Source organism: Cariama cristata, unplaced genomic scaffold, assembly GCF_000690535.1.
Source record: "Cariama cristata isolate BGI_N322 unplaced genomic scaffold, ASM69053v1 scaffold41123, whole genome shotgun sequence".
NCBI classification, from domain to species: domain Eukaryota; kingdom Metazoa; phylum Chordata; class Aves; order Cariamiformes; family Cariamidae; genus Cariama; species Cariama cristata.
The window spans coordinates 1388-14035 of record NW_009607397.1 but is presented as its reverse complement, the minus strand read 5'-3'; the positions used below and the strand labels follow the sequence as shown (position 1 = coordinate 14035).

Here is a 12648-nt window from a genome sequence, read left to right as displayed (position 1 = left end):
TTTTTTTTTTTTTTATAGTGGTTGTATGCATCAAAGTAAATTATTTGTAGCAGATAATAGAAAAATACAGAAGAAAAATATATTTGTGATGGATTTTTTTTTTTAGTAAAACCAGAATATATTTGACTTTCACTATATAAATTAATCACTGTCATATCAAAAATACAATAGCTTAAAAGCAAATTGATTATTTACTAGATTATTAAATTTATTTTATTAAAAGCATATATTTGACAGTGCTGTATTTCAAATTGAGAAAATAAAGTTCACTGAAGAACTGAGTAGTAGATGATCAGTAATCAACGTTTTCTTTAAATTAGTTCTTTTTGTTGTAAAAAGTACATAGTTAACGGTCTTGCTGCGTATAACACCAGAGACTTGTTTTGCCTGTCTCACAGCTTTTCACTTCTGCAGGGACAGGGGCATCTTGCATATACCCATTACTTGGAGCAACTTTGAATGGCTGGTATTTTCTTGCCACAGAAGTGGATGATATGTGTTTCAATTATGCCAAGAAGAATGTGGAACAGAATAACTTGTCTGATCTTATAAAAGGTATGATCTGATAAGGTATTTAGTAGCATACAAATGTTGTGACATGTTTTTGCCATGTTCAGTGACATATTAGAATCTGTATTCCTGCATAATACCTGCCCAATTGTTTTTACTGAAACAGAATGTTTACTAAGGTCTGTGTATGCTTAAACCAGAAAGTCAGCTTGTGTAGAACAGGATGTGTGGATAGAGAACTATTCTTCCTTACAAAAATCTGAAAGGTAAACTTCACCCTGGGGTGTTTTTCTCTCTCTATTCTTTGTCTGTTACTGAAGTGTTTCACAGAGTTTGTGCAGCTTCTGCTGCTAGGACACCTGGAGTGCTCCTCTCATATAATTTGCATGACACTGCCATATATAAGTATCTTGTACAGAAAAAATCCTTCCTTCTCACTTTTGAATTAGTTCCAGTAGTGCCTGTGGTAGTAGCAGTATGCCAGACTTGGTCTGTGGATGATCTTGTAAAATTTTTACTTTACTGCCTTCCCACAGAAAAAAACAGGTCCATTATTCACTTTGAAATAAAAACTACTTCTACTGGATTTTGGAAGTATCCTTTTTGCCAAGATGTTGTCGTCTTGGTCTGTCTGTGTCAGTCTTGAAGATCCAGAACTTGATGTGGACAATGACAGTTTTCTGTTACTGCTGCTATTTTAGGATTTTTAGTGGTTTGGTGGTGTTTCACTATACTGGAAAAACCTCTGGCAAAAGAAAGTGCCTTGTGTGAAGCTGTAGTGCCAAAGGTGGTAAGCTGGAGTAAATGAATGACTACTGGTGGGCAGAGCCACGGGCAAGGCAGTACAACTCGTGGTACCTGTAGCCAAATGCTGTCTTGAGAATGATCCACTCTGCCACTTTTTAACTCCTGGGCCTGAATTGTTCAGCTAGAGCTGAGTATAGTACTGTAGCTAGTAACTTGTTTAGCAAGGCATTTTGGAGTCAGATTAGAAATCTTTCTCTAGCTCTGTTTTTTTGTTTGTTTTTTAAAAAAGCGAGCTATGATTTTTGTTGTGTTCTAAGAGTCTGTCTTGAAATTTTTGCCAAATAGCTTCATTTGGAGATCATGTTGGAATATAACCTTTGTTCTTCTAACTTCAATGAAAAAAAATATTCAGTGATAGTAAAAGCAGCAGTAAAGCACTGATGATTTACTAATTGCATCATAGCTTCTTTTTTACTGGAGGAAAAAAAAATAATGTTTTTTGACTGAAAGTGAAATACTACTGGCAATAACTTTCTTCCAAAGGAAATCTCTCTTATGTGTGCAAACCAGAAACTGATAAACCAGAGGATTGATTGTAAATGCTAAAAAAAAAATAAATTTACATGGTGTTCTGAGTTGTGTATCTATTTTACTGGAGTGGGATGATGGTAGGTTAAGAGATTTTTGACAACCTAGACTCTGGAAGTTTTCAAACTACTTGCAAGGTAATTTAGGTTTGCTCTGTGACATGATTATTACATTGCTTCCGGTTTGGTTTATTTGCTTTCTTATTTCCAAATAAAATTACATACTGTCAATTAAAGCTATGTCAATTAAGCTAGCTATTCAGGTGTAATGTTGTAGTCTTTGATATCTTCTAAGTAACTGTACAGTAATTTTTAGAAAGTATGTATAACAGACCATGTGTTACGGCTCAGATTAATGTAATCTTCTTGCAGAGTTCTGCTCATTTTCGCCCCATTGTCTGCTATAAAAACCAATTCTGTGTTTTTTCTTTTGTTTTTTTTCTTTTGTGGTTTTTTTTTTTCCCTACTCCGTAAAATTGAAAAGGGTATTGCTAACAAGAAAGGAAGTGAAATACTCTGGTAACTTTAGGCTGGATATTTCAAAGCATTTATGTACGTAAACGTCCCCTCTGTGTGCAACAGCAACTGCTGTGTTACACCTTAAGGCCAAGAGTATGCACTGAGCAGCTTCTGGAGACATTTAGTGATTTCTTGGAAGACTGTAACCTGAAAACCATCAGTCCAACTGATGTAATGCCTGACTGAAGAACTTTTGACTTTGACCATGATGTATAATTGTAATTAATAATTTGTATTTAGTAATCTGTAATTAATAATTACTAATGTTATTAGTTTACCATTTTTTTAATGTTACAAGGGAAGCAGGGGAACAGATGTCTACAGAGATAAGAAAGTGTCACACTAATGTCAGCAGTTTTAAATGTGAACAACTTAATCTAAGGAGAAATGCTAAGTGTTTAATTTAGATATTTAAGACTGTAGAACGGGACAACGTGTTAATGTATTTTTAAGTATCCTTCTATTCTCATAGGATTTAAAATTTGTTTATCTCTTGATTATAAATTTCTGTACTCTTGAAATGCTTGAGACTTACAGAGCTGCACCTTTAAAGTTAGTGGGTGTTCTGGGTATTATTCTTGGTGTATATAGCCGGAACTTTGGTAATTGCCTGCTACTGTAACAATTTTGTATTCTTAGGATGGTGATAAATTGTGGTAGTAAATGTTAGGAAGAGAGGCATGTCTTCCGTCTCCGTTCTAAATATCTTTGTTCTATGTGCATTATCTGTGAGTTGCAGGACTCCTAAAGTCTGCAGGAAGTCCTGCTTGTAATGATCTTTATACATGCTTTAACTGGACTTCATCTATATTTAAATTCCTGCTCCTTTTAGGCTGGAGTTCCTGTGGTCTTCAAAAGATGTGTGACAGGACTTGACCACAGTTTCCAAGGGAATTATATAGCCTTTGGGGAAAGACAGTGGAGGTCTATGTGGGATGTTTGCCTTCATCTCTGTGATGGGTAATAATAAGTTGGTGGACCCTAGTAAGCAGAAAGTTTGTCCAGAAAGGAACTCTAATCTTTTTCTTTCGTTACAATTCTTCTAAATCGTATAAGACTATGGTTCCTGTGCAGGATGCGCAGTATTGCTAACACAGTAATTCTGTTTTATTGTAAGGTTAGATATAAAGCTAATCTTGGTGATGTGTAACTTCAGTGAAGATAGCTTTATCTTAGTCTTTCTCAGATTCACACTCCAGAAAGACAAACAGTACATTTTATTGAGTATCGTTTTAGAATTCCATATCTTTAAAAAAAAAAAAAATTGTTTAGACTGGGATTTATCTCTGAGGAGCCTGTGAGGTAATTGGTTGACACTTGTGTTACTTTTTGGAAGGGCTTAAAGTGAATTTGTAGTTGCATCAGAGAACTTGGTATAACTCAAGCAGTACCTATTGTTTCAAACAGGCTCTTATAATTTTACTACTGTGTATAAACATACAAGCTATGTTTGTATGTTGATACTCAACCTGAAGTCTTTATTTGCATGCTGATATTTGTTACATTTTTTTTTGTAGAAAGTATTGTTTAGAAAGTACAGTTTTTATACGATGTATTGTTTCAAGAAACACTGAAGTGTAAATGACGTGCTAGATAAATATGAAATTCCTTACTGACCAAATTCCTGGTTTCTATTAGTGGTTAAGGTACCACAGAAAACTCTTCTAATGGATGCACTGAAAGAAGAATCTGAGATCGTTTATGACTTCTGCATGTGCAATCCCCCTTTTTTTGCCAACCAATTGGAAGCGAAGGTAAGCTACCAAACTAAATGGTGCATGTACTTCAGTGTTCAGTGAGTGGGAGGGTGGCAACAATTTAACCTCTTCCCTTGGGGAAGGTTGAGTGGAAAATCCCAAATCATTAGGAAATAGCTTTAAATCTTCTCCCTCCCTGTCTCCCACGCCAAAGGAGTTTTGAAAAACTTAACTGTTATCCTTCCTAAAGTGGAGGATGACGTGTGGAATTTTTTCACAAGTTCTTACTGTCTCAGAGAATTAGTTTGCAAAGCAGACAGCTAGTAAATCTGAAATCAAGTGCCCATTGCATAACAGTGCTACAGAGGAATTCGTTTCTGGCATTGTGCCTGTCTATTTTTCGTTTCCTTAGTGATTTATGCAGTATCATACAGCTCAGAACAGTTCTTGCAATACCCACTGAATATAGTCGGAAACTTAACTCTATAATGTAGCACAGTAGAAAAAAAGATTTTTTGAAATAAACCACTATAAATTGTAGTTGTGTAGATGCTTGTAACCAGCATGCCTTACGTGTATTGGAACCACATATTTCATATTAACAGGATACTGATGTGTAACTTAAGTTTGAGATTGTAGGGAATTCACTCAGTTATGCTTGTTTTGAATGTATCTTTTTGTCTATTATCCATGGTTCTGATGGGGGGAGGATAACTAGAGGTCGTGATGCTTGCTACCCACTGAAGACTGAGGCAGGAAGCAGTGTACAGAGCAGTGCAACATTTCATTACATGTTTGTCTCAAATGTTCTTCTTTATCCAGGGAGTAAATTCTCGAAATCCACGGCGCCCCCCTCCCAGTTCTGTAAATACTGGAGGGATCACAGAAATCATGGCTGAGGGGGGAGAACTAGAATTTGTAAAAAGAATTATTCATGATAGTCTACAACTTAAAAAGAGATTGCGGTAAGTGCTTTGTTCCAGTTAAAAATACCCCATCTTTTATCTGCTTCTTTTGCAGAAGTCATGTGAAAATGATATTTTAAGTAAGGAGTGCAGGTGTGGTCCAGTGGTATCTGTTTGGTTTATTTAATGATATATGCACATCAGTAATTAGTCTCAGTTTATGTAAAATTAGTTGTTCCTGAGCATCAAACAATTATAACTCGTCGTTGGAGGTATTTAAAGGCAGAAGGCAAAAAAAGTCTGTACAAGTGACACTTGTAGCCTGCAGCTAAATTAGCACCCATACTTGCTGAAGACAGTCAGGGTTGATGCTTAAGGGCTGCTGGGATGGGGAAGGATTTATGACATTGCCTAGTTACCTGTTCATTACCTAAAAGTTTCTGTCTTTTCCTGGCTGAATTTTGGTAACTTGCAGCTTTGCCTGCTGAAAGGCACTGTTGTATTGAATGCTGTCTTGGTTGAACATAAGCTGCAATAAAAACCATAGAGACACCTTCTTTTGAACAACATAAACAGATGGAACGTCTTCAGTTTTCTGACTATCAGACTTTTGCTCCTCCAGTGCTGTACACTATTCCTCTAATTCTTCTGGAAGAATCCTTTTTTTTTTTTTTAATATCCTTCTAAAATATAGCTGCCAAAATTGATGTGTGTATTACCACAGCTTCTTCAGTGCCCTAAGCAAAGGAAATATAGCCTGCCTTTTGTACATTCAGGAAGTGTTTTGCTTTTGTTTTGTTTAGACCCTTCTGAGCAGAAGATTGCATTAGAACCTCATCTTCATCTGTCTAATACCAAAATTTTTCTTTAGAATGTTTGTTTTCTAGTAGTGGGCCTGAAAAATGAAGAATATATTCAGTTTTTGGAAAAAAACAAGACAAAGCAAAACTGCATTTGACTCTGTTAGAAGTACTTCTATCTTGTAGTGCTTTGAAAAAAAAAAAAGAATTGAGAAGGTTTGCAGAGGTTGCAGTTTTGCAAACCTCGAAACATGGTGGGGTGGTTTTTGTTTTGTGTGTTTTTTTTTTTCTTAAGTGTCCTTCCTTTCTCTGTCACCCCCTGAATCTTATAAAATAGAAAAAGGGGATAGATAGTATGGCAGAGTGATAAATTAGAGGTTTTGATGTTCTGAAGTGGTTACAAGCCAGAAGAATTAAACTTTTCAGACTTTTTATCAATCTTGTTTGTGCCAGTGAGGACACTGAGAAATGGCTGGTGTTCCTGTCAAAATTTGGAAGTAGAATGTTACTTTAGGCTACTTGATGTAGACAAATTTTTAGCTGTGTATGCTCTTTCTCGTGTCTAAAATGTAGTGATTTTTCAAAACTAAATATAAGCTGAAACAGCTGTCCTGAATTTAGTCAATGATGCAGTGGATGAGGGGAAGCAAGTCAGAGAGGAAGTGATGGTGTGTGTAATATATATATATATTTTTTAAAATGTTCTTCCATTTACATCTAGGTGTTTCTATCCTTTGTACGTGTTCTTTATGATATGTAGTGCTTTTATTCCACCAGTGTAATTTTCCTTAGGAGCATGTGGTGTACTGTGTTAAAATACTATGATCTGGAAAGCACATGTATTCAGTTGTGGACTTCATTGATTCTTGGAATGTAGGGGCAGGGGATGCATCTGTGATGACTTCTGGAAATGCAATAGCAACATGGTTCCTGGTTCCACATGGCGGGTGTAGATCCAGGGGAAGCGTGCTTTTGATGAGTTACTGTTTGACAACCTTGAAAGGAGTGGCAAATGTAGTAGAGAACTGACTGATTTTACTTTCAAGGCAAGAAGTCTTTGCCTTGAAAAGGTGATATGGAATTATGAGGAATGCATTGTTCCTGTATTGCTTCTCTTGGCAACACCACTCCTCTAGGAAAGACAGAGGGTATCTCTTGATCAGATAAATTGATAGCGTAAGGCATAGAACATACCCACATGCTAAATGTATATCATATTTAGGAAAAATAAGCTGTCTGTGTTTGTGGGGTAGGAATGGTTCAATTCATGTTTTTGAATAAACTACCTTGGAGAATCTGTTACAGAAAGAACAGTTTACTTAAAATACTCTTTCCTATTTTGTTATAGATAAGGTTTGGTAACTCTACCAAAGGGCATGAGTAATGAACTGTTAGTAGATAGCGATTCCCTTGGGCCAGGGGATGATCTTAGCTTATTTGCCTCCATCCCCACTTCACCTAGGAGTTACACGTTCAGTGTTTTATAATTTTGGGAAGAATGTGTGGTTTAGTTTTGCTAGAAATTTTGGAGTTTAGTTTAAGTATTGCTGCGTGAAATTATGTATATTGCAGTATGCAGGAAGACAATTTAAATAATTGTCCTTTAATACCACTGATACTTTTTTTTCAAATAGTTTACAGTATATTTAATTTGTATATGTGAGAAATTTAGAGTACTTGCCTTCAATTTAGATGCATAGTCTTGAGGAAACTGTCCCTTGATAACTGGGAACTCCAATTTTTGTACTTCAATACATTATATTTACGAATAATCTTTTTGAATCCAGTCATCAAAAAAGTATGGAAGAGGAGGTTGTAGAGCTTGAGTAGTGATTTAGATGAAGAACAGAGGTGTAATGTTTGGTGATGATGTGGAGCTGGGTGGAAGGATAAGCTCCACCAGAAGTGGGAAAATAAATTTCTTTCCTTCCCCCCCCCATCCCGTTGGTTTCCTCATGAAATAGGGGTTAGTTGATGGAAACCTGGATAATGAGTTACAAATGAGCAGAAGTGGTAGTCAGTAGGTCTGCTTCTGAGGCACAAATGCTTGTCAATAGTTGAATATTCTTTCTTATTCTGATCCATTCTTCAAAGAAAGTGGAGAAATTGAAACAAATTATTGTAAGGGGTAACATCTTCCACATAACTAAAGTCACTCTTTGAAATACGATTCTTGGTTGTTTAGTCACTGTTTCAATAATGGGATTAATGTGTTTCCTAAAAACTGGAAAAGGTTCCCATGTCCAATCTGTCTTTGGGCCTTCTGTTCCGATTCATGTTGTACTGTGTCCTAGTCTCTGTTTAAGAGTGTGGCTATTTTGTTTTTTTTTTTGTCTTTAAATCTATTGTTCTTGCAGGTTTCTGATCCAAGTAGTTCTTTCTGGTAGCTGCCGTTTTCAGTTGATCTGCATTTGTAAAATGCTTTGTTAATGTGTCGTTTGCAGATGGTACAGTTGCATGTTGGGGAAGAAATGCAGTTTAGCACCGCTGAAAGAGGAACTTCGAATCCAGGGGGTGAGTTTGTATGTAGTCCATGTGTATCCTGTATATGTTCTATACAGTATATACTATCTTCTGATGCATGTGGGTAATTATTATTGAATTATTTTACTGATTTTTTTTTTATTTTTTATTTTTTTTTTTTTACAAGAAGAAGCTGCAGTTCCTTGTTAGGGAAGCACTCAGAGCGGTTGAGATTTAATTATTGTAGATTCAAAGCTGATAGATAAGTAGCACAAACCATCTCCGGATTTTTTGTCTTTATCATGTGTAGAAGCCTGTCTTTGTCCATTCTAGAACATACAGGATTTCTGCTTTAAAATAGCCTTAATAGGGCTGTTTTAAAAAAAAAAACAACCCACCCACAAAAAACCCCATAAAAATCTAGCTCTCTTTCCTCTTGACTAACATTAAATGAAATCTAGCAATTTGGTTGATAAAAGAAATTGTAACATTATTTAAACGGCAGCATTTTTTTGTTTGTGTTCAGTTCTGCTACAGTTCTCATGCAAAAAGGCTGTGCAAAGGACTTTTTTTTTATGGCTTTCTGGAGGAAGCCTAGTCTTCTCTAATTTCCATACAAAGAAAGTGATTGTGAGATCTTCCTTGTATACAGTGGAGAGGTAAAGAAAAGAGAATGCGTGGTGAAACCTCTTCCCAGAAAGATGAACTACAGGCCATAGGGAGTCCTTAAACTTAATGCCACAAGCAGATGCTGAGCTAGACGCCAAATTTGAAGTATCTGACTTTATTCCCTATCCTTGAACTGTTGCACCTCAGCCTTAGTAAAGTGAGAGACATCCTTGCGAACCTTGCATAGAAAAGTTAAGTTTTCCTTTTGTATTTTTCTTGAAATTACCAATTTAATTTTGTTCAGGTTTGCAATCTTTCTTGTAATAGAGCTGGAAATATGTTTATTATAACCAAGCGCAGACTGTGTTGTGGTTCAGGTTAGGATGCAGCATAAATGTTCCAAAAAGTCCACTAATTGTTCAAGCTGTCTTGATGTTTGCTGTATTTATTGGAAATTTTAATAGAAATAGGAATCCAAAGGCAGGAAAAGTTCTAGGATGGAGATACCTTTTCCTGTCTCTTTTTGAAGGCGTTTCTCAAAAGTAAGGATTTTTTTTTTTTCTTTTTCCTGTGCAGACCTGGGGCTTATGCTCTGGAGCTGGTAATTCAGAGTGAGGTGGGGTGGTTGATACTTACTCTTGCTAGTATTTAGCACGTTCTCTATGCCATACATAAATGCCTTGCAGACATAATTAACACTAGCATTGGGTCTGAGTTTTATATTTAAAGGTAGTGTAAGTTCAGACTTGATTTTTTGGGGCAAAGATAGAGAAGTGTTTCTGGGCACATTTCTGCCATCTGTGGACAGATGAGTGGCTTGGCTTCCCAGCCCTTTGTTGCCTTTGTTCTGTGTTCCTTTGCTACAGTAATGGGTTCAATATTCAAACGTAGAACAGGAGCAGGTTCTGAACAAGGTGGAATGATGTGCTTTTTGCAGAATCGGAATGCAGATGTGTGCTGTAGGTGTGCTGGATTGCTGGACAAAAAGGGTTGTGTTGTGTGTTGCTGAACTTGAAGCTCTGAAAGGGCATAGACATGGCAGAGCAGAGATGGGAAATCGTGGGCACGGGTACCAGGCTTGGCACTGATCAGCTTCAAGTGGCACTGACATCCATGAGCTGTGTCAGAAAGAATCTCAGTTTCTGTCATGAGAAAATAACTCTATGCTAACTTTGTAATTTTTTTGTAAATTTGAAAATATATACAGTAAACCAATGTTGTTTATTAATATGAAATGAAGTTTTGTATTGCTTCTTTGCATAGGTTCCTAAAGTTACTCATACTGAATTCTGTCAAGGACGCACCATGAGATGGGCACTGGCATGGAGTTTCTATGATGATGTACAAGTACCTGTAAGTAGCTTAATTTTGGTTTGCTTATGACTGTCCATGCCTCTTACTTGAGAGGAGGCCTAATGAGCTCTAACTGCTGTGAAACAAACTGTTCTCTGTCAGACTGGAACCTTGGCTGCGCTGGACAGTGGGATTTCTCAGCTGGCTGCCTGCCTGTTAGCAGTTGTTACATGTGATTCACGAAGGACCTGTGTTTAGGGAGGAAAATAAAAGCCTGTGCAGGAGCCTTCCTTTGGGTTTCAGTGAAAGTAAGAGTTGCTTGTAACATACTTCAAATATCAATTTAGTAGTATTAAAAATATGCTAAGTTTGGGGGTAGATTTGAACTTTAAGCTTCCGTCTGAGAACTTTGTTCTAATTTGCCATATAGATTCTGTTACCAAATAGATAGGAACATATCTAGCTCAGACTTGCCTACGTGAATGTAAGTGGAGCTTGTTCACCTTAACTAATGTGAGCCAGTTGCTTTTTTTTTTGGATCCAGATGTAAACATACTATAAGATAAGTATAGACAATAACCAACCTTATAGAAGATGCAAGTAAACCTTCAGTGAACTTGGATCAAAATGTGGATATTGGCACCTGACCTCTACACCCAAGAGCAGCCACACTTTCTCAGCTCACAGAGGGCTAATAGTTTGAAGGAACCAATGAAGTTTTTTGCCTAACTTCTGAAGATAAACTCCCTCTGCCCATCGGGTTAGCATAAAGTACATGATCCTCTTTGCTGTTTTTGATCTAAAACTCTTTGAGTGAAGTGAAACACAGGCCATGTCAATGACTGTTTAGTGGCTTACATTATACTCTTAATCCCCATGTCTTCTGAGAACAAAAGTCATCCCACTAATACTGTGTAACTTTGTAATTTTTTTTTTCCTTTTTCTTCTAGTCACCTCCCTCTAAAAGAAGAAAATTAGAAAAACCCCCAAAACCAATTACATTTATGGTCTTGGCTTCTACAGTCAAAGAGTTATCCATGAAAGCTGCAGCTATGGGCTGGGATGCCATAGAAGCTATTGCTGTGGTTAGAGCCTGGGTAGAGAAGATTCTCACTGATCTGAAGGTACAGTATTAAGCATTATACGTTAGAACAACATCCTACTTGAAAGCGTATCTGTGAGAGGATAGTGTGAAGTTCTGCTGTTTTCTGCAATAGGTTCAGCATAAACGTGTTCCCTGTGGAAAGGATGAAGTTAGCCTGTTTCTGACCGCCATTGAAAACTCCTGGATTCATTTGAGGAGAAAGAAAAGAGAGAGAATAAGGCAATTAAGAGAACTTCCTCGAGCTTCTGAAGATATTCTGCAAGCAATGGAAGAGGAAAAAAACAGCCAGAAGAGTGTGAGCAACAATTCAGACTGTGAAAACCCCAAGATCGAAGACTCTGAAATGGCGTTTATGGCACCTGATGAGGATGTCCACTTGACCGCAGGTGACAAGCTACCGGAAGAATCTGCTGCCAAAGAAGAACACAGTGAGCATGTGAAGGAGGAGGAGACAGAAGCAAAGCGGGGAGAAACATCACTTGGCAAAGGTTCCAGTAATGCAAAGGAGGAACTTTCCCCTTCAGAGGAAGCTAGCAATCTGACTGTTGAAAAAGAACAAAGTCCCAAAGAAACTAATAGATGTTTTCTCTTTAAGTGTTTAATGAATGTGAAGAAAGAAGGAAATGATGTGTTGGTAGAAATGCACTGGGTTGAAGGACAGAACAGAGACTTGATGAACCAGCTGTGCACATACTTACGGAACCAAATTCTTCGGCTGGTTGCTAGTTAGCCTTTTTTCCTACTTTGGTAAAGTAAGTCAATCCTCAAATTTTGTAAACTATTTTTAATGGATGAAAATTTTCAGTTAGCAAAACCTGGTTTTTTGCCTTAAAAAAAAAAAAAAAAAGAGTAAAATGGAGATAGAAATCCCCTTTAATATTTTAAATAGCTTTTTCAAAGCTGCAAGGAGTACATGAAGTGTGTTTCATTGGGCATGAAGTGATGAGGAAGTAATAGACTTTGTGCTGCAGTTGTAAAACTACATGTTAAAGTGAAACATGTCTATGCTGTGAGCGTTTCAAATATCAACAGTACTTATTCTGGTCTTTTTTTCTGGTGCAGTAGAATTATATATTGTTACTAAGTAGAAATCATTACTGAAATATTTTCTTCAATATTTTTTCAATACTAATGCAGGAAATGGTTTGTCTGCTGTTGGAATTACTTTCTGCAGCGAGGAGTCTTCAACAAAGGATTTAAATATGCCTCTCTTCCCTGTAATGCATTTAACCTTTGGTCTACAGAGTAGCAAGATGGGTACATCCTCTAAGTGTCAATTCATTAAAATAATCGCTTTAGAAAAACCAGGTGTTGTACTTCTCTGGTTACTGGGCTTTGAAACACAGAAGAGCCTACTATTAGCATCTGGTTTTGTAAACTTTAACAACAAAATAAGCTTTTTGAGCTGCTTGA

General features: G+C 36.8%; 1 protein-coding gene across 1 annotated transcript in view; it reads left to right on the top strand.

The window, feature by feature from the left end:
- The window catches only part of METTL16 (methyltransferase like 16), a gene marked incomplete at its 5' end in the record, with an annotated part of 14163 nt that extends 2163 nt beyond the window's left edge, over positions 1–12000 (top strand). Inside the window, 7 exons of the mRNA XM_009696689.1 lie at positions 415–555; positions 4002–4117; positions 4883–5025; positions 8210–8279; positions 10101–10190; positions 11081–11254; positions 11348–12000. Of these exons, the coding sequence (XP_009694991.1) occupies positions 415–555; positions 4002–4117; positions 4883–5025; positions 8210–8279; positions 10101–10190; positions 11081–11254; positions 11348–11965 (1352 nt within the window). The remainder of the gene's footprint in view (positions 1–414; positions 556–4001; positions 4118–4882; positions 5026–8209; positions 8280–10100; positions 10191–11080; positions 11255–11347) is intronic.
- Between the last annotated feature and the right edge of the window lie 648 nt (positions 12001–12648).